This window comes from Rosa chinensis, chromosome 7 (genome assembly GCF_002994745.2).
Source record: "Rosa chinensis cultivar Old Blush chromosome 7, RchiOBHm-V2, whole genome shotgun sequence".
NCBI lineage: Eukaryota > Viridiplantae > Streptophyta > Magnoliopsida > Rosales > Rosaceae > Rosa > Rosa chinensis.
Window position 1 is genome coordinate 1,432,968 of NC_037094.1, and position 21,409 is coordinate 1,454,376.

The 21,409-nt window shown below is 38.5% G+C and overlaps 3 protein-coding genes across 3 annotated transcripts in view; all 3 read left to right on the forward strand.

Moving 5' to 3' along the window:
- Positions 1 to 5,678: 5,678 nt before the first annotated feature.
- Positions 5,679 to 8,297, forward strand: LOC112176254 (loganic acid O-methyltransferase). The gene is made up of 3 exons (XM_024314089.2): positions 5,679 to 6,572; positions 6,974 to 7,630; positions 7,732 to 8,297. Exons 1-3 carry the CDS (start codon positions 6,480 to 6,482, stop codon positions 8,071 to 8,073), a joined length of 1,092 nt encoding a protein of 363 aa, XP_024169857.2. The 5' UTR covers positions 5,679 to 6,479; the 3' UTR covers positions 8,074 to 8,297.
- Positions 8,298 to 12,901: 4,604 nt separating this feature from the next.
- On the forward strand, positions 12,902 to 14,556 carry LOC112176255 (loganic acid O-methyltransferase). The gene is made up of 3 exons (XM_024314090.1): positions 12,902 to 12,991; positions 13,280 to 13,936; positions 14,215 to 14,556. Exons 1-3 carry the CDS (start codon positions 12,902 to 12,904, stop codon positions 14,554 to 14,556), a joined length of 1,089 nt encoding a protein of 362 aa, XP_024169858.1.
- Positions 14,557 to 17,355: 2,799 nt separating this feature from the next.
- Positions 17,356 to 21,409, forward strand: part of LOC112175169 (loganic acid O-methyltransferase) — a 35,853-nt gene continuing 31,799 nt past the window's right edge. Inside the window, exon 1 of the mRNA XM_040510571.1 lies at positions 17,356 to 17,360. The gene's annotated coding sequence lies outside the window, so the exon portion shown is untranslated. The remainder of the gene's footprint in view (positions 17,361 to 21,409) is intronic.

The following is a 21,409-nucleotide window of genomic DNA, read 5'->3' on the forward strand; positions in this document are numbered from 1 at the left end:
TTCACTCAAAATTCTATAACCATTTCATTCTTACTAAGTTGGTTGTTAAACCGTCTTCTTTCCAAAATTTTCCAAGAATCACCTCAGTTATTTTGGACACTCTTCCTTGACCCTTAACAGTTCCTACTTAAACTCTGTTTCCAGCTTTTGACAACTTGTCTTCTAAAGGTGTTTTTGCCACTTTTTCCTGAAAAACCAACTCTCCCTTAGAGCCCTAATGGTCTGGTTATTAGTTAGTAATTAGGTTAAAGGAAAGGTTTTCTTCGGAGAGTATTGTGAGTGAATAGCTAGCCTAGTTTATCGTGATTAATGTCACTTGGTCTAGCTTGATATCTTGGTAGGATCTTGTGAAGTGGTGGTTGCTACAAGGTTGCATTGAGGCCAAGTGCTGCAAGAGAAAGCTCGAGTTCCAGGTAGGGGATGCCTTTAACTCTATCTATGCTTTTCTTGCATATACTATGTTTTATATGAGGCCTCTTGCATGTTTTGGAAATTATCTGTTTTTACAACTTGAAATGATTTGCGTGGATTGGATTGATGTGTTGGCAATTGATGGGGATGTAAGGAGAGGTCAATTCCTCTTTGAGCCACCGGTGGTGGGCAGTGTGCACCATGCCCTTGTTATCTCCCCTTTGTCTCTAGCCTTGTGATTATTGAATTCCGAAAAGTGATTGGTTAGATGGACGGTTGTGATGGAAGTGTGAAAGATGATCAATTGCCGTGGGATTGTAATTACGTGGTGACGATCACGTGGAATCGCAAACCGGTTTTTATCTATTACTTTTTCTCAAAACTATAAATCATATTTTTAAACTTAGATATGGGGGCGGGCATGGGCAATGACTGGATGTGGGAGCCTAACCCCTACTTTAGTTTGTTTTGCAGGCTGTTGTTGTCGAAACTTGGGTACGGAGGATAATCCTTGGAGGCCAAAATTTGTTTTGTTTAAAGTTTATTTTATTTGGCTTGTTTAATTTCGTTAAATTTTTGTAACGTTATGTATGGTTGATGATGTGTGTGATTGCTTACCACCAAAGTGGAACCCTAGTGTTAGAACCTCCATTTGAGTTTAGGTTCTAGTGGGCTAGACCTAGAAGACTCACGTAACTTACCATTCAATGAACTTAATGCAAACTTGGGCTAAGAACTAAAAATTGACATAGGTTCAAAAACTCAACACAACACCACCTTCCTTTCCTCTTCCTCGCCTAGTTCGTAATCTTGTGATTACGAGCCAAGCCCACACTATACAAGCCCAAAAAATTCAGGCTTATAGATTTCTTGTTTTCCAACCTAAAGGCCTTGTCTCTTTGAGGAATTCTAGGCCCAAAACACTTACTCAAAGTGTCGCGGGTGTAGGGTTCCTTGGGGAGGCGGCGCTGTGGTAATCCGGTCTCCGGGTCGCCACAACCACCATCATCATTCCGTCCACTCCGTCGGCCACCATCCCCTCATCTTTTTCCCAAAATCCACTCGCCCAAATCCTCCAACTCACCACCTCTTCCGGTCCTCCCCGATCCTCTCAGCCACTAAGCGGCCCAAGACCTCGACCGCCACCTCGCCACCTCGCCAACGGCCTAGCCACTGTTCCCCGGCCTCTCTGCACAGTAATCAACTTCCAGATCGGCTGGACCAAGGATCAAAACCTCTAAACAAATGACTGATGACAAAGAGTTAAAGAGTACTAGTGACTTGGGTCTGTGGAGAGGAGAGAGTCAAAGAGTATTAAATTACCCTTGAACAAATGACTGACTAATGACATAGAGTTAAAGGCGTCATTAACATCGTGTATGAATAGTGGGTCGGATTTCAGATTTTATGTACCAAAATGCTCGGTTTGGAACTTTATGTTTAAAAATGATTAATGGTCTTTATTTAGTGTACTGTTTGCAAAATTTTCCCTATAGATTCATTTAACCTTCTTCAGTACTATGTGTCTTCTCAAGAACTGCTGTAAAACGGAATGAATGTTCTAGCATAGAGAAGATGATGGAAAACTTGCGATCCGAAGACGACACTGGTGTCTCTAAGGCTAAGACTAGCTAACTGATCGATTGCAGCTCACATTAGAGCTGCCATGGAGGACTCGATCATCAAGCAACAATTTGGGGAAGAGATTAGATGAGCTCGTCGACTTGTTTGCTAAGAATGTTGAAGAGCAATATATCTCCATCTTTGAGTCAACGAAGCAAGTTGACATCCTTGTTGTGCTTAAAGCCTTAAACACAAGACAAATTGATTTGAACATAGCGTTTTCATACTCATCCAATGTGAAATGACATGTATCACTAGAGATGACCAAAAATCACCAGCGGGGCAGAGCTCCATTGGATACCTGCCCCTAATGGGGGGAGGATTCGGGGACAAATGGAGAATGGTGATGAGGCAAGGATGGTATTGTGATCCCCATTCCCAAACCCGCCCCAATAATATATACATATATTTAATTTATATATATATATATATATATTTTTTTTTAATTTATATTAATTTATTTTTTACAATATAAATCACAAATATATATTTTTACAATATAAAAGACACCATATAAAGGCACCATATATACATTTATAGATTTACTACTTTACTTTAATGGCTACACTTTTACAATATATAAATGGCTGCCTTTTGACTTTTGTACTCACTAAATTATGATTTATGAATTCAATCGATCATCTTTTAATTTTATTTGTTGTAGATTTTGATTTAAAAAAAACAATATGAGAAAAAAATTATTTTATTTATTAAATTCTTATTGGAGATTTTGGGCGGGGATGGGGGTGGAGAATGACCCCGGAAATGGGGATGGTATTGTGATCCTCACCAGTCACCCCCAATCTGCCCCATTGCCTTCCCTAAATAAGACGTGTTCTTGTTCATTGTCATCCAGAACCTACCTTAAGTTCTCAATTAGGTTGCCTTGTTTATGTTAAGAGTCAAAGAGTAGTGTATGTAGCCTTACCCTCCAAGCAAAACACATATCCAAAGAGAGACTGAGACAATAGAGAAACACAGAAACAAAGGTGGCAGCAGAGGAAACTGGTAAATGCTTTGAAGCCCGGCCTCTCCAATGAAAGGTGGAGATGGCATGGCCCTAGCAACTATGCTCTGAACTCCATATAGTAATACTAACGGAGATGGCATGGCCTATACCGGTTCTTCTCTAATATAGTAATACTAACCTTTAAATGGGTGCATGCAGTTAATAGTTTACTGTAAGTAATTATTCACCTTCTATAGTAGCCTTCACTATTCGTTGCAAAAAATCGTAGTTTCCAGTTGGATTGGTGAGATAAAGCAAAAAATTGGTCGTTTTTGTAAAGCTAATCCAAGTTCTAAAGATAGCATGGAAGATAATCAGATAGTTTGAGTTTTTTACAACCAGTTTTCCCTAGCTAGCTAGCGATCAAGTTTTCAATTCCTGTAAAGATTCTGATAGTCATTGTATTAGAAAAAAACCCAAAAAATGAAGCTCCTTTTAAGGAAAACCCAAGCCTATGTTTTCTTTTAATCTACACCCATTCACATAATTAAACCTACCATATAGGTTTTAAGTCTATAATTAATTTTTTCCTCTTTTTTTAGTTTGACTATTTTACCCTTCTGGATGAATAAGGAAAGTATTCCTCAAATATAGGTGTTTTTTTTTTTTTGAATTTAAATATGGCATCAGTTATAAACAAAAATTAAAATTTAATACAATCAATTTATTTTTCCTGATCTAAAAACGATTAATTGCCTTAATTAATGTATATCTCTTCCTTTCTGATTTGATATATATATATATATATATATATTTGCCATTTTTTATTAGATATGTTTGTGTAGATATTTCTATCGGCAACATTACTGGATTTTATTATCAATCCTATTTAATAGGTGAATAGGAAATTTGATAGTGGCAGTTTTAGTAATTCTTAACAACATTGGGTTTTATTATTTATTCTATTTAATAGGTTTTTCTATTTTGCATAAACCTAATTAATTGGTTTGGGTTTATATTAAAAAGTTATGGATGAGTTTATTCTAAAAGAGGTGTGTGAATTTGGGTGTATAATCAAATTCCCCTTGTTTTAACTAGGACAAATATTTGATTTAACAGTATTAGCCACACCTTTAAACTTGACAGAAGGTGCCGAAGAACTATTACGCGCAGAGAAGCTTTGACATGGAATTATTTTCATCTGCCAATTCAACTCCTTTCACATTGCAGATTTGGGTTGCTCCGTTGAACCTAGCTAATACATTTTTCTCGGTTGAAAACATACTTGAAGCAGTGGTATTCAAATATCAAAGTTGAGGGCTAATTTCTCAAATCACTGAATTTCAAGTGTTCTATAGTGATCAGAATTCAGAAGTTCATAACTCAAATGACTTTAACTTGATCTTCAAGTCCCTCCCTCAGAATAGGCGATACTATGCAGCCGGTGTGTCTGGTTCTTTCAGTACGTCTTTCTAAAGTCGGGTATTTCCTAATGCTTCCATTCACTTTTTTCACTCTTCTTATGCCATCCAATGGCTTTCTCGAGTGCCAAAGAAAGTGTTGGACAAACACAGTCCTTCTGGGAATAAAGGACGCAATCATTACTTCTTTTCGTATAGTTGTTGAAAGTTAATGCACATTGAAACATCTAAGATAATCTACATTAATCTAGAGAAGTCTAGAGTAATCAAAGAGAAGCCTAAGATTTGCTAGAGTAATCTAGAATATGATCTAGAATGATCATGTTAAATAGTGCAAGAAGTTTCTAGAGTTATCATGTAAGTAAGTGTAGGAAGTCTCTAAAATTATCATGTAATTGTGATAAGGTTCTAGATTAATCATGGATGTGTAATTAAGGTCTAGAATATCTAACAAGTTTAGGAAGATCTAGACTGATCCATCAAGGTGTATAAATATGTGATGTACTCTTGTAATCAAGAATGTAAGAAAGAAGAACAAGAAGCAAGTTAAGCAATACAATAATTGGAAGTTTCAAAGTATTGCTATCATTCTATCCTCTATTTCAATTGCTTCTCCTCAAATCATATCCTTCTAATATAGTTGTCCTAATCACATCTTTTCCCAACTTCTAGCTTCTAAATATCTTTTCCTAAACACATTGTTCTAACCCACTACTATCAAAAGCTTTCGCACCAAATTACAACAGTGGTATCAAAGCCACAAATTCTAACAGTATTGTTGTCCTAATCACATCTTCTCCCAACTTCTAGCTTCTAAATATCTTTTCCTAAACACATTGTTCTAACCCACTACTGTCAAAAGTTTCCGCACCAAATTACAACAGTGGTACCAAAGCCACAAATTCTACCAATATTGTTCATTTTCATCTTCCTCTGGGCCATTTGTTATTCCTTTTTCTGATTTTCTTTGGTTTTCCACAGAAGAGAAGCAATCTGGACTTATGAAAGTCATACTGTTATACTCGTACCTCTACTGTCACGTTTATTTACTTGGAATGGAATGGAATGTAATGGAATGATTACGGAGTAAAAACACCCCTGTGTTTACTAACACATAAAGGAATCGGAATGATTCCAGGTAAAAGAATTTCTGTGTTTACTAACACATGAAGGAATCAGAATTGATGTAGGTCCCACCTATTTATCAGGAATCGATTCCTGAATACTCAGGAATTCGATTACGAAGGGGGGAGATGGGTTTAGGAATCATTCCTCCGGAATCAATACCGATTCCTTTCTTCTCCCATTCCACTTGTCTCTGATTCATGATTATTTTCCATTCCAAGTAAGTAAACGTGCCATAAATGCATGCGCAGTTGATTGACTTTTTTTTTTCCATCCAAACTAGTTGAAGAGTTGATGCTTGTATTGTTTTCATCGAAAGCAACAAAAAACATTAATGCTTGTATTGATAGGTATGGAAATTGAATCAATAGGCCTTAGTTCTAAATAGGTCTGGGATGATACCTATTATGGTCATTTACATAGTGACAGCTACAGAGCTACTATCAAAATTTAACAAACATTTTATCTTTATTAAACTCACAGCACCTTTTTGAAACACAACCTACCAAACGCTAGCTTATCAACTCTACTTCACAGCTAATTAATCGCACGACATAACTGAAGCCACTTATTTTAAGAACATAGCTGTACCAAACAGGGGCTATAAGACGAACTGATTAATGAAAGGCAACTGACAACTAACAAACTGGGCTAACTCAACATAGCATTTTCATACTCTAATCAATGTGAAATAACATGTATCATGACTTTGTACAACAAATTAATGAAAGACAACCAATAACTAATGATAATATAATGAGATGTGTCCTTGTTCATTGTCATCCAGAGGACCAGAACCTATACCTTAAGTTCTCAATTAGGTTGCTTTGCTTATGTTAAGACTTAAGAGTCAAAAAGAGTAGTATATATGTGCCTTATAAAGTTATAATCCTCCACGCAAAACACATATACAAAGAGAGACAGAGACATAAAGAAACAGAGAAACAAAGATGGCAGCAGAGGGAGCTGGCAAATACACTGAAGCCTATCCAATGAAAAGTGGAGATGGCCCCAGCAACTATGCCGAGAATTCCCTCTACCAGGTTCTTCTGTAATCTATAGTAATAGTAACATTTAAATGGGTCCATGCAGTTAATAGTTTAGTATAAGAATTACACGCACCATTCAGTGCAAACAATCGTAGTTTCCAGTTGGATTAGTAAAGGTAAAGCAAAAAATTGGTCGTTTTTGTAAAGCTAATCCAACTTCTACAAATAGCATGGAAGAAAATCAAATAATTTAAATTTTTTTCCGACCATTTTTCCCTCCGATCAAGTTTCCAATTCCTGTACTTGGATTCTGATAGTCATTGTTATAACTAAGACAGACATTTGATTTAACAGTATTAGTCATACCTTAAAACCTGAAGTACTTTCATTTCAATTTGATTTTGGTGACTGCTTTAATCATGTAATCATTTCAAATATCATACCTGCGTTTCCAGAAAGCAGTAGTGGATGTGGCCAAAGAAGTTCTAAATAAGGCGATTGCAGAAAAGCTTGACATGGAAATATTTTCATCTGCCAACTCCTTTCACATTGCAGATTTGGGTTGCTCAGTTGGGCCTAATACATTTTACTCGGTTGAGAACATACTTCAAGCAGTGGTATTCAAGTATAAAAGCCGAGGGCTTAATTCTCAAATCCCTGAATTTCAAGTGTTCTTTAGTGATCATAACTCAAATGACTTTAACATGCTCTTCAAGTCCCTCCCTCAGAACAGGCGATACTATGCAGCCGGTGTGCCTGGTTCTTTCTATAGTCGGTTATTTCCTAATGCGTCCATTCACTTTTTTCACTCTTCTTATGCCATCCAATGGCTTTCTCGAGTGCCAAAGAAGGTGTTGGAGAAACACAGTCCTTCTTGGAATAAAGGACGCGTTCATTACTTGGACTCCACAGATGAAGTAGTTAGGGCTTACGAAGCTCAATATGCCGAGGATATGGAGTGCTTTCTGCATGCCAGGGCACAAGAGATGGTACATGGGGGATTGATGGCACTTACTACTCCTGGCTACCCGGATGATACACCTCCTTCTCATTCTCGGCCATGTGTCCTCTATCAAATTTTAGGATCTTGCCTCATTGACATGGCTAGGAAGGTAAGCATTCAGAACTGATCAAGTACTTGCAGAATTGAGCAGACATGTTTCATCAATCATCACGGCTATATATGCATTTTTTTTTCTCTTTGTTTATGCAGGGGGTAGTCAGCGAGGAGAAAATAGATTCATTTAACGTACCTCAATACTATGTGCGTCCCCGAGAACTGGAAGCTGCTGTAGAGCGAAATGGATGTTTTAGCATAGAGATAATGGAAAACTTACCTAATCTGTTGGAACCTGACACTTTTTTGAAAAGAAGCAAACTCGTTGCATCTTTTATGAGAGCTGCCCAGGAGGGCCTCTTCAAGCAGCATTTCGGAGAAGAAATCTTAGATGAGCTCTTTGACTTGTTTCAGAAGAAAGTTAAAGAGCAGCACTCCGAAATTGAAACAAGGAAGACAGTGGACATCCTTATTGTGCTTAAACGCAAGGAAAATTGATTTCAACATGCTCTTTTCGATGATATGTCAGTTCAGTTTTCTAATTACACGACTAAGTGGCATGTAAAATTGCTGCAGTATGAATTTAATTGTAAGCCAACTATATATAATAAGCAATAGAGAGATGAACTCCAGCACAAATGTGAGTTTGAGATGTGACTGATGTATGCTCAAACATCTGGTTAACATGTAAAATAAAGCTTATTTGGACATTTTCGCTTCTTAAAATATAATCTAGTAATTCTGTTTGTGTTCAATTTCTTGCACAGCACATTAATACATTATCATAAGAAGGTTTTTTGAACTTTCTCATCCATATTGCTAATTTTTTCTAATTTCTCTTATCAGTGAAAAAAATAAAAAAATCAGTAATTACCCATCTCAATCAGTTCCATGCCTGATTAAAACAATTAGAAAATACTTATGTTTTCTTGTATGATGGAAATCTTTTTGGATGCAATATCAATATAATTACTCACAGTATCATCATTAAAAGAAGTCCGGAAATTTGTTCTTAAACTAGAAATTGGTAAGAACATTTCAGTTGTCTTTGCTCTTCTTGAATAATTTGCTCTGTACTGAGTCACGAAGTGATCAAAATCATAGAAGATCGAAATCAACAAGAAAGAGATGGCAACAAGAGTGAATGGTGCAGACAGTCTCTACAGCTATAGCAAAAACTCTTCTTTTCAGGTATAGCAAATTAGCAAGCATGTCACTTTCATTTCATCACCATTACAAACTTCTTTGTACATTGATGGGGACAAAGTAAGTAACCCCTTAGCTTCATTTTATTTTTTTTCTCTTCAGAGAAATGCTATAGATGCGGCCAAGGAACTGATCAAAGAGGCAGTTATCGACAAGCTTGACATCGAAAGCTTCTCATCCTCAAACGCTTTTTGAGTTACACATTTAGGCTGCGCTATGGGGCCTAACACGTTCCTAGCTGTGCAAAACATAATTGAAGCTGTGGAGGACAAGTACCAAACCCAAGGGCGCAATTTTGAGGTCCCCGAGTTTCAAGTCTTTTTCAGTGATCAAGCTGGAAATGATTTCAATAAGCTCTTCCAATCCCTCCCTCTGGAACTACTTCGCAATGGGCGTACCAGGATCTTTTACTCTCGCTTGTTTCCCAAGGCACATCTTCACCTTGTATACTCTTCATTTTCTCTGCAATGTCTCTCTAAAGTGCCTGAGGAAGTTTTAGACAGGAACTCCCCTGCTTGGAACAAAGGCAGGATTCATTACTAGAATTCTGCACACCAAGTTGTCGAGGCATATTCAGATCAATATGCCAAGGACATGGAGTGCTTTCTAAATGCCTGAGCACAAGAGATCGTCGGTGGAGGGTTGATGGCATTTGTTGTTCCCGGCCGCCCTGATGAAACTCCTCATGCACAAAACTATTACAACATGTCACTAGACCTATTTGGTTCTTGCCTCACTGTAAGTATTTGGGCCAATACCATTCAACACACACTTTCCTATCACCACAGGGAGATCAAAGATTACAGAATAATAGGAGAATACTTCTCCTGCATTTTAGGAAATCCAAAGGAACAAGAAGAAGATTGCAGAATCAGATAATACAGCGAAAATCAAGGAAGATCGCCTCACTGATCTTGCGTTTAAGGTAGGACTCATACATATCATTTTACATGATTTGCATATCGGATAAATGATCTGATATGCTTATCTTCATTAAGATGTTTTCATCTTGCGAGATTGGATATGCACGAAAATAAGGAAAAGTATTTTCTGTTTTAAAACCTTTACATGTATATCTTATTCAGTGATGCAATAGGAGATTTGACAAAGGGGGAGTCTTGCACCTCTATAAAAGGTTTCGAAACAGTTTTCTGTAGTAGGTTTTTTGACTCTAAAAACAATTAGTTTTCGTTGTGTGTTGCTTAGCCTTCACATACTGGTTTTCATGTCAAAACTTCAACAGTTATTTATATAGTTTGATTTCTCACTACATACATACCATGAGCCATATTTGTAATCAGTTAGATAAGTGAGTTTGTGATCCAAGCAACTGAGGGGGAGATCTATAGTATAGAGAATACACTAAGCATTGGCTACGTGTGTAGAATAGTGTCTGCTATAGTAAACAAGTTAGCATTGTGTGCTAGTAAAGTGATTGTGATCAATATCACTACTTGTTATTGTATTCTCTTTACACATAGTGGATTTATCTTTCGTGTAGGCTACGTAAACAGCCTCGCAGTGAAGTTTTCTCAGTGGAGAGGTTTACACTGCGTCAGCAAAACTTGTGTTTGTTCTACGTGGATTGGTTGATTATTTAGTATTGTCTTTTATTCACATCATTGTTCCATCTGGTGTTTTCACTCACGGACATGGTAAAGAAGGTACAACATTTTCTTTCATTGCAGTCTTACACATAAGGCAAAATCACAAGCACTTAGTTATAAAGTTCTTGAAGTTAAGACTTAAGATTATGCTGGTGATTGACTTTTCATTTTCCTGTGTAGGGTATCATTGCCGAAGACAAAGTGGACTCTTTCAATCTACCGATATATAATGCTTCTTTCCAAGAAGTGGAAGCCATTGTGAAAGACAACGGATGTTTCACCATAGAGAATGGAAACCTTGCCTCAAGAAAAGCTACAACCCAATGTGTTTCGCTCAACTGTGAGAGCCGTAATGGAGAATTTTTTTCGGGGGCATTTTGGAGAAGAGATTTTAGATGAGTTCTTTGACACATTAGGCAAGAAATATGAAGAATCCACCTCCGTCTTTGAATCAGTGAAAGCTGTTAGTTGATTTATTTTACTCAAACGCATAGCAAGTAGTGAGTAATAGACAGAGGAGATTTCTCTAGTTTTATCTAGTGAAACTTTGCTATTGTAAGGCCTTTGTTATGGCATGTGATTTACTGAACTAATAAGTGGTATTGGTTGTTCTATCATTTTTAATAAACAATTCTCTTGTACACATGGTCAAGAAAGTCTGCTTAGTAATGCCAATGATTGAAACAAAAATCTAATATCAAGTAGCAGATCTAGATAAACTAACAACGTACGACATATACAAAATCCATGTCCATTAGCTCCAACACTACACGCACAGATATGGCAGCAGATAAAACCAGTAATTTAGTGTTTGAAGCACAACCAATGCAAGGTGGAGATGGCCCTAAATGCTATGCCAACAACTCCACTGTTCAGTTTTCTTCTTAATCTACTCTTGGGATATGTATAATCTAAGAAAGCTAGCTAATCAGATAGTCAAAACTCTTTTAACTATTTAATTCTTGGACTAAATTTAGTTTTCTTTAGCTCACTGTGTAAAATTCTGCAATAAAAATTTGAAAGCATCATATAATAAGCAGGAGAGAGATAGACACCCAGCTAGCTTGAGAGCCAGTGTTAATTACATAAATGTTCAAAAATATACTGCATTGTTGTAAATATTTGTGGATAATCATGTAAATAGATGTTGAGTAATAGGTGCCTATCCCTATAGATTGGTGATTGATAGGTTGTAATTGTAGGAGTGATTGGATTGTAATTAAGCATTACCCTTTTGTGTACACCATGTAGTTCTATATAAGGCTCCTCATGGTGAGATGAATAATACACACATTCTATTCTCTGTGTCCAAACTCTCTCTCTCTCTCTCTCTCTCTCAAAAACTTTTCTGTTTTACAACACGTTATCAGCACGATGCTCTAACCCAAGCCCTAGCCAGGAAAAAACCCCCCTGCTGCAGCCTGTTTGCACGCCCCGAAACCTCTTGATCGGGACCTCAGATCAAAATCTTTCCTTCATCAAAGTTGTTCGTCTCTGCCTCTTCTCTCTGACCTCCAAATTTAAGCCCTATTGGAGTCGTTTTGAGACCGCACGTCACTATTTTCTTGGACTAAATTTAGTTTTCTTTAGCTCACTGTGTAAAATTCTGCAATAAAAATTTGAAAGCATCATATAATAAGCAGGAGAGAGATAAACACCCAGCTAGCTTGAGAGCCAGTGTTAATTACATAAATGTTCAAAAATATACTGCATAATGTTTTTGGTGACTGGTGAGTGGTTTTCATATATGCTTCAGTGTGGACTTCAATGCTACAGCAACTGTATTTGCCTTTCTTCCCAGTCATTTCAGATGGGATAGACAATGTTTTTCAAACTTTAATAATCACACCTTGGATGATTTCAACAAACTCTTAACATCCTCAACTCCTTCTTCATTGTGTTCATCATCCCTCCCATGGATTTCTAGGGTACCAACACTGTTGTTTCTTATGCCATCTTATGATGTAATAATAATCCATGTAAAAGAGTCGTCCAACAGTGAAATTTCCAAAGCATGCAGCCAATACAATATGCTAAAAGACACATGATAAACTGCATTTCTAGGTAGATGGCAGAGGAGCTTGGATTGTTTACTTTGGCTTTGAGGATTTGCGGCACTTCTGAAGTTTTTGCCGTTCACTGTCAAGCTCTTGAATCTTTTCATATAGAACAAGCCACGTAGGCACGCCAATGATCAGCATAGGGTGGCTATAAGTCTACCTTGAAAATTTGAGGCCATCATTAATTTAAGCTAATATTGTGACATAAAAATTGAACTATGGCTAGTTGGCTACGTTAACAGAAAGAACATAGGAAATAAAAGAAGATGGGCGTAATAAACAACAGCAAATTGGAGAACTCAGCAAAGAACTTTCTTGTCTTCTATATTTCTTAAATAATTTTCTTGGACTATGATTAGTGTCAAGTAGCATTAATATTTTATATAATAAACAATGATAGTACAAAATGTCATAACCCGGTATCCAGAGAGAGACAGAGAGACAGAGAGAAAAATGGCAGCAGAGGAAACTAGATTATCAGAAGCATTTCCAATGAAAGCTGGAGCTGGCCCCAACAGTTATGCCAAGAACTCCACATACCAGGTTCTTCTACTGTAACCTTTACTGGGTGTATATTGTCTACTTAAGAGAATAATTACCTCTCACATTTGAACAGCACGATTGTTGTTTTGGCCCTTAATCACTACACTAAGTTAAAATCATCATAGGCCTAACAAAAAACAATCATTATAGGCTTAGAAAAAATCATCATATGCAACTTTCCTTAACCAAAAGCAAATGACTTGGGTGAACTAGACAATTCTGTAGAAGCACCATTATAGTTTTGGAGTCCTATTATAGAAGTGTCATGCACAATCTCTACTTTTGCAGAGAGGAGTTGCGGATGCTGCCAAAGAACTTCTAACAAAGGCGATTGCAGAAAACCTTGACACAGAGATCTTGTTATCTTCAAACACATTTCACATTGCAGATTTGGGTTGCTCTGTCGGACCTAATACATTTTATGCAGTAAAAAACATCCTTGAATCTGTACAGTCTAAGTATCAATCTAAGGGGCCAAATTCCCAAATCCCTGAATTTCAAGTTTTCTTTAATGATCACACCACAAATGACTTCAACATTCTCTTCAAATCACTCCCTCACAACAGGCATTACCATGCCGCAGGTGTTCCTGGTTCTTTCTATGGTCGCATATTTCCTAATGCATCAGTTCACATTGTTCACTCTTCCTATACCAATCATTGGCTTTCTAGAGTACCAAAAGATGTAACGGACAGCAACTCTCCTGCTTGGAATAAAGGAAGAATACATTACTTAAAATCCACAGATGAAGTTGTGAGGGCCTATGAAGATCAATTCGCCAGGGACATGGAGTGCTTCCTGCATGTCAGATCACAAGAGATTGTGAATGGAGGACTAATGGTGCTTACTATTCCAGGCCGCCCTGATGGTACACCTCACTCACATGCTGCAGCAAACGTTACCTATCAACTTTTAGGAACTTGCCTCATTGAAATGGCTAAGAAGGTAAGGATATCGAACTAGTCTACCATGATCCTATTGTGTATCATGTAATAGTTTAATCTGTTATAACTCAGATATGGAAGAATAGAAATTTCTATAAAAGCATTCAATCTCTAGGAAAATATTGCATTCCTAATTTTTTTTTAATCATTTCAAATACAAATGATCAGAAAGATAAAATTAAACCAAGTAAAAGAAATTGGAGGATTTATGTCGCATGGTTTGTGGCTTGCAGAAGATACTTTTTCCTTAATGCTGCTACATGTTCTTTGAATATGCAGGGAATAGTTAGTGAAGACAAAGTAGATGCATTTAACATTCCAATATACTATATGTCTCCCAAAGAACTGGAAGCTGCTGTAGAACAAAATGGATGTTTTAGCGTAGAGGGTATGGAGATCTTACCTTATGTCTCAACACTTCACTCTGTCGCTAAAACTGCCCCACTCATTGCATTGCACGTCCGAGCTGCTACTGAAGGACTGTTTAAGCTGCATTTTGGAGATGCAATCTTAGATGAGCTATTCGACTTGTATTGCAAGAACCTTGTAGCACAACACTGCATCTTTAAGTCAACGGAGGTATTTAACTTTTTTGCTGTGCTTAAACGCAAGGCAAATTGATTTGAACACATTATTTTGGCGTTCATGGAGCTCCAGTTACATTCCCTTTTCTAGTTCTTTTCTTATTACCAAATCATATGTATTATGTAAACTAGATGAACTATAATTAGTAGGAGAAGATACACTCCTAAATCACATGCTTATTATTCCTACCACTTAACACAATTATAGCACATGCATGGATACAAAAGTAAATAAAGAGATATGGTGTTAAGAAACTTGAGCTGAGCTCTACCATTTGTATTGGAAAAAATTGAGCATGATGTGCCCAACTTTCTTGCTGTGCTTGGACACAACTTTCTTGTTGTTCTTAGACGTAAGGCATATTGATTTGTGATGGTTTGTCCCTCCTAGCTGGAGGTAAGAAACTATGCGGTGAATTACCACATGAATGATGAAAGCATGAGACTATTATTTAGTAACCCCATTAATTGAAGAAGGCTATAGCTACATGGTAGAGCTACAAGACGGAGCAGCATTTGTTGAAAAATGAGAAACAAAGGTAGTACAAGATGATGGTAGGAGTCTTTGTCATGAATTTCATCAACATCATATTGATCGATAATGTTAGCAAGCAAACATAGAACGTAAGAAATGGAAAAGTGTGAAGCTTAGTCACTATATATAATATAAATATAGTGAGACTATTTATTGTTTTCTCATTACTGTATAATATATATAGCTTCAATCTCTTTGATCTTATCTAAATAAGTTATGTGCAAGATTACTGCACTGTAAAATTGTAAGCCGACCACCAATCTGAAAACATAAACATTGTAGTGGCTTTCGCTGATACCAATACAAACAGTAGTTTACATGATTCTTGCACATCACTACTCAAGTCATTGACCAGCAGTGGTGCTCTGTAGATAATCTAGATTTGATTTAGTATATAGAGAAATAATTTCAAAACCATCTGCTTGAAAGATAACTAGGCCATTTGCTTCATGAAACCACGTCGGTGCCTATGACATTTCCTAGACTTTTTCCTTCTTAATTAATTTCCTAAGACCTGCTTTCTTTTGGTAGTAATATAAATAACAGTGACCCGTAGGAAACAATATGCAATAGAGAGAGATGGCAGAAGAAATATCCAGTAAAGTTTCTGAAGCACATCCAATGAACGGTGGAGATGGGCCCAACAGTTATGCCAAGAACTCAACTTACCAGGTTTCTTCTATAGTATAAATCTTTTAGTGTTGAAGGAAGTCGACATAATGTGTGCCTCTACAAACTAGGGTTTAGAGTTGTAATAGGAAAATGTTCTAGGTATTCAATTACATTCGGATTACCTTTTGTGTACCTTGTAACTCCCTATATAAGGGCTCCTATTATCAATAATTTGATTCTCCTACAACACGTTATCAGCACGAGCTTTAACCTTAGCTTAAGAAAAAAAAAACCTTAAAACCTAAAGCTGCCGAAAACCCTACTTGCAGCCCTAACTGCAACCACAGCCCCTGCTGTCCCTGCAACGCACCTACCAGCCCAGCCCTGTCGCAGCTTCCCTGCAGACCCCTGCCGCAAGTACCTGCAGTCCTAGCCGCGCACCAGCCAGCCAACCGCGTCACAGCCCTGCTCCCCACACGCGCCCCTGCGCTCGCTACACACTGCAGCCCTTTGCCCAGCGTCCCCCACAAGCCTCGTCGCTGCTTGCTACTGCTAGTGTGCTACTGCTACTGCACCAGTCCTCGCACCAGCCCACGCACACCTGCTCACCAGCCAGAGTGCACGCTGCTGCCTCCCTGCTGCCCCTGCATCTGCAGCCCCGCAACGCACCAGCAACTCCTGCTGTCAAAAGAAAAAAAAACCCAGAAAACAGAAGGAAGAAGAAGAAGACGCATAGAATAAGGAGGGAGAATGAGTGGGCCCAGAAGAAGAAAAGAAAGAAAAGAAGAAAAGAAGAAGAAAAGAAAAGGGGAAGCAGGCCTGGGCTGCGGAGAGAAAAAAAAAGAGAAAAAAAGGGAAGGGAGAAGGCCAGCCCATGAATTGCCAATTTCCGACCTGATTCCGGCAATCCTAATTTAGCTACACGCCTGCATCAACACGCGCGTGTATAAAGAATCGTGAAGCAAAGCTTCAAATTACCAAGTAAGTTTTTACGATTAAAGTTCCTGCTTTCTTGTATTTTAAATTCCTTTTATTTCCTACAGAATTTTAGAATATATGAACATGGTTTTGAATATTTAATAAGCGGAATTGTGGGGATTCACGCTTAACGAACTAAGAGTGTTCGTATGAACTAAGAGTGTTCATAATAAACGAACTAAGAGCGTTCGTATGGACTAAGAGTGTTCATAATGCTCGGACTAAGAGCGTCTGTAAGCATCTAATTGTGACTATATTAAAACTGTTTAAGGATATGTGTATTGAGAGAGATTGATGAGAGAATTGTGTGTCATATTATTGGATTATTTTGTGCCAAACTCGCTTTCTTTCTTGGGCGAGAATCCATCGAACCTATTGGCCTCCCGCGCTTCCTGGCAGGAGCCGTGGGCCTAGCCACAACGTCACTACCACTGTGGACGTTGGCGCCATGCTCAAGTGCCCTTGAGGTGGCGTCATGTCCTCTAATTTTAGGGACATCAATCCTTGCAGGCACATTTGCAGCAGGTATGTGTGATCTCGTCACTTTAGCGATATCAGAAAACGCATCAGGCATCGATTCTGCTACGTTCTGAAGATCGAGAATTCTCCGCACTTCAATTTTGGACTGTGCGGTTCGGGGATCAAGATGAGACAGAGTGGGGACAGACCACGACAATTCCTGTCGTTCCTGTTGAACATTTATGTTCTTATCTCCCCTTAACGACGGGAAGACTGTCTCATCGAAGTGACAATCCGCAAATCTTGCGGTAAAGAGATCGCCTGTCAAGGGTTCTAAATAGCGGACAATGGTTGGAGAATCATATCCAACATAAATGCCTAATCGTCGTTGAGGACCCATTTTGGTGCGCTGTGGTGGCGCAATAGGCACATAAACTGCACACCCAAATATGCGTAAGTGTGAGACATTAGGCTCATACCCAGTCACCATCTGGGACGCAGAAAAGGGTTGAGTGACAGTGGGCCTCAGACGAATAAGCACAGCTGCATGCAATATTGCATAGCCCCAAGCAGAAATAGGGAGATTGGTGCGCATTACCAATGCCCTAGCGACCATTTGTAGTCGTTTAATGGCGGCTTCTGCGAGACCATTTTGGGTGTGAACATGAGGAACTGGATGTTCAACTTCTATCCCAATGGACATGCAATAATCATCAAAAGTCTTTGATGTAAACTCCCCAGCATTGTCTAACCTTATAGACTTAATAGGATGATCAGGGTGGTGAGCCCTTAACTTAAGTATTTGTGCTAGGAGTTTAGCAAATGCAGCGTTCCTTGTGGACAATAGCATGACATGTGACCAGCGTGTCGATGCATCAACCAACACCATAAAATATCGAAATGGTCCGCATGGTGGTTGAATAGGTCCACAAATATCACCGTGGATTCTTTGCAAGAATGGTATATTTTCTTTAGTGTCCTTTGCATAGGATGGTCTCGATCCTAATTTTGCTAAAGAGCAGGCTTTGCAGAACGAATGATGGGCTTTTGAGACAACCAATGAGGATTTTGGTTTAGCCATAAAGTCACAATTGACTTTAGAAGTAGAAGGAGGAGTCAAACAATGATCCATGGCGTCAATGCCATGTTGTTGCCGTAGGGGGTAGACGGCACCGGCCCTAAGTGGCTGGTCTTGCACAGTCTTGGCGCCGTGAGGTGCAGGTGCATCTCCTCGAACCAATTTTTGGTTTTTACTTCTCTTCGTTCTGAAGAATGGATGTCCGTGTGAAGTCTTTAATATACGGATCATCATATCACGACCTAGGTGTCCCAGACGGTCATGCCAAAGCCTATATATGTCAGAATCCCATAAATCATCTCTCATAACATGATTGGATTCAATTATGCGAATAGTGGTTGCATACAACCCACTAGATCGACACATAAGTTTCTCTAAGACTCTTTTACGTCCGTAGTCATTAGAGGTGATGCAAAGGAACTCTTGTCCATTCTCACAATGCGTGTCCGCATGAAAACCATTGGCTCTTATATATTTGAAGTAATAAAGTTCAAAAAATATGTCCATGACATGAGATAAAATAAATCGATACTTTATTAATAATAGCCAATGATTACATCAAAGTTTCGTGACCATAATCTAATCCAAAGAAAAATCAAACATTAGACAAATTGTAGTCACTCAATTCGTTCGGTAATTCCAATTAAATATGACCAAGGAAGTAGAGAGAGATGTCGGTGGAGCAAAGCTCTCTTAAGTACCACTAATCTCAATTACTTTCCTAGACATCATACTTAATTGAGTACGCCTAGAAGAAAAGAGATAATCCAATAAGTCATTTTATTGATTAAGGCATAATTGCCATTACATAATTCTTGGAAATTAAAAGACTATTCTAAATAAAAATCTGCGGCATTCTATCTTCATCGCCAGATTTAAAGTCTTTTATAGCTCGATGTATTACCATTGATCAGGTACTCCATAAAATATCATGAAGAGGATGCTCTCTTGATTGAGGTGTATTGACACAATACATATGGTCCCTAGAACCAATGGCGTTGGAATAGTGCAATCATGGCCAAAAATGGCGCCATGGTGTCCAACCCTATACCCTCAACTTCATGACTACTATGGTCATGTTAGGGTTTTCTCAATCAATTTGTTATTTTGTGTTTTTCCACAAGCATGCATAAATAATATGATGCAGAGAGCCTCCGAACAATATTTCATAACTCTTTCAAAGTTATAGTAAAGCAGATATTATTCCATCGTGCTTCTATGTTCGGAAAGTTGTGAATGTTACTAAAATGTTCACTAGGCGCAACCCAAAGGTTGTTAGCGTTATCCTCATTCATGTACTCAAACTGGAGGGCCATCTTCATGTGGCGCCTCATTAGGGTAAATGCCCTGGAATTTTCTATCTCAGTTTGTGAGTCTTGAGCGGTTCCTTTAGAACAGGGCTCTTGGATTGTAGGCAAATAAATATCTCGTGCCCGTTGAATCCAATGGAGTAAAATCGAGCTCGTTCAAGTCTTACATCCTGAAAGGAAAGCAAGAACGTATTAGTTTCGGAGTCAATGCTTTCACGAAAACTAATATAAGATTTCTGAGCCTTAATGCTACCAAGAAATCAATTTCCAAGAATATTTGGATTAGACCGAAACAATGATGTTTAAATGGTCAAAATCTATGCTCACGAACGCTCTTAGTTCGTTAAATCGATGCTTACGGACGCTCTTAGTCCGAAGTCTTACGAACGCTCTTAGTTCGTTAATTGCGTGAATCCCCACGATTCCGCTTTTCAAGAATCGAACCCACGTTATAAGAAAGGTGGGATGTAGAAGAAGGGAGGTTTTCAAGTCCCCGAGAAAAGAAGAAATATTTAAATTTCGAATTATAGGAACTTCAAAACTTACTCTTTTGAATACTTACTTGTTGAAAAATTCGGAGCAGATTCTGTTCTGAACAGCTTGTACTTCGATTGGTGTACAGATCTCAATATAACTCCGATAAGGCTAAAATTCGGTGGTTAGATGGAAGAGACAGAGACGAACAACTTTGATGAAGAAAGTTTTTCGATCTGAGCTTCCGAACTAGACGTTTCGAGGCTTTAAAGAAGACGGATGTGCACAGGAACGGGAAAAAGATGCAGTGGGTGTGCGTTGGCTTGTTTGCGCAGCAGTGATGCTTCGATGGCAGCAGGTTGGAACGCAGGGCTGCAGGAAGGGGGGCAGCAGGGGCTGCTGTGCAAGGTTGCAAGCGCACGGGCGCGCGGGCTGCAGCGAAGGCTCGGCTAGCTCGGGCTAGGGGCTGCTTTGTGAATGAGTTTTGGTTTTCTGTTTTGTGGTTAGAGTCGTGCTGATAACGTGTTTAAGGATATGTGTATTGAGAGAGATTGATGAGAGAATTGTGTGTCATATTATTGAGAATAGGAGCCCTATATATAGGGATTACAAAGTACTAGTTCTAATGTTACAAGGAATACCAATCCGTGTAGGATTGGGAAATCTAGAACCTTCTCTCCTATTGCTACTCCTAGTTTGATAAGGCACACTAAATCGATATTCCTTCAACAAAAACATCATTGTTTGGTCTAATCCAATTATTCTTGGAAATTGATTTCTTGGTAGCATATCTCGGAAATCTTATTATTATTAGTTCTCGTGGAAGTTTAGCTCCGAAACTAATTCGTTCTTGTTTCACCCTTTTTCAGGATGTCAAACTTGAACATACTCGATTTTGTTCAATTGGATTATGCAGGCAAAAGATTCCTATTGTGGGCTCAGGACGTTAAGCTCCATCTTATTTCCCGTGATCTATTGCACACAATCCAAGAGCTTTGTTCTGAAGGAACTGCTCCAGACCCTCAAACTGAGATTGACAATTCCAGGGCGCTTGCCCTAATGATGCGTCATAATGAATGAGGATAGCGCCAAAAAGCTTTGGCAAGCACTTCATGAATGTTATGGCAATGTTCGTGACTCCATCCTTCCGAATTTAGAAGCAGAATGTAATGATCTTCGCTTCTCTGACTTTGATACAGTCATACAATTTTATTCGGAAGCTCTCCGCATCACAGGAATGATGCGCTTCTGTGGCAAGACGATCACAGAAGAACAATTGATTGAGAAAACCCTCAATTCCTTCCCTGTCTATGCTATGAGGTCCTGTGATTTATTTCGGACTCATATAAATGCAAGACGGATCACAAGCTTTCAAAAGCTTATTAAAGCTATGGAAATTGCTGAAAGGCAAGACAACGAGCTTGTGAGAAGAGAAATTGATAGG

Bases quoted from the DNA above. Each gene is read 5' to 3' on its own strand.
- LOC112176254 (XM_024314089.2), top strand. From the start codon at position 6,480: ATGGCAGCAGAGGGAGCTGGCAAATACACTGAAGCCTATCCAATGAAA. The intron at 6,573-6,973 runs GTTCTTCTGTAA...CTGCGTTTCCAG, and splicing joins CCGAGAATTCCCTCTACCAG to AAAGCAGTAGTGGATGTGGC. The intron at 7,631-7,731 runs GTAAGCATTCAG...TTGTTTATGCAG, and splicing joins TCATTGACATGGCTAGGAAG to GGGGTAGTCAGCGAGGAGAA.
- LOC112176255 (XM_024314090.1), top strand. From the start codon at position 12,902: ATGGCAGCAGAGGAAACTAGATTATCAGAAGCATTTCCAATGAAAGCT. The intron at 12,992-13,279 runs GTTCTTCTACTG...CTACTTTTGCAG, and splicing joins CCAAGAACTCCACATACCAG to AGAGGAGTTGCGGATGCTGC. The intron at 13,937-14,214 runs GTAAGGATATCG...TTGAATATGCAG, and splicing joins TCATTGAAATGGCTAAGAAG to GGAATAGTTAGTGAAGACAA.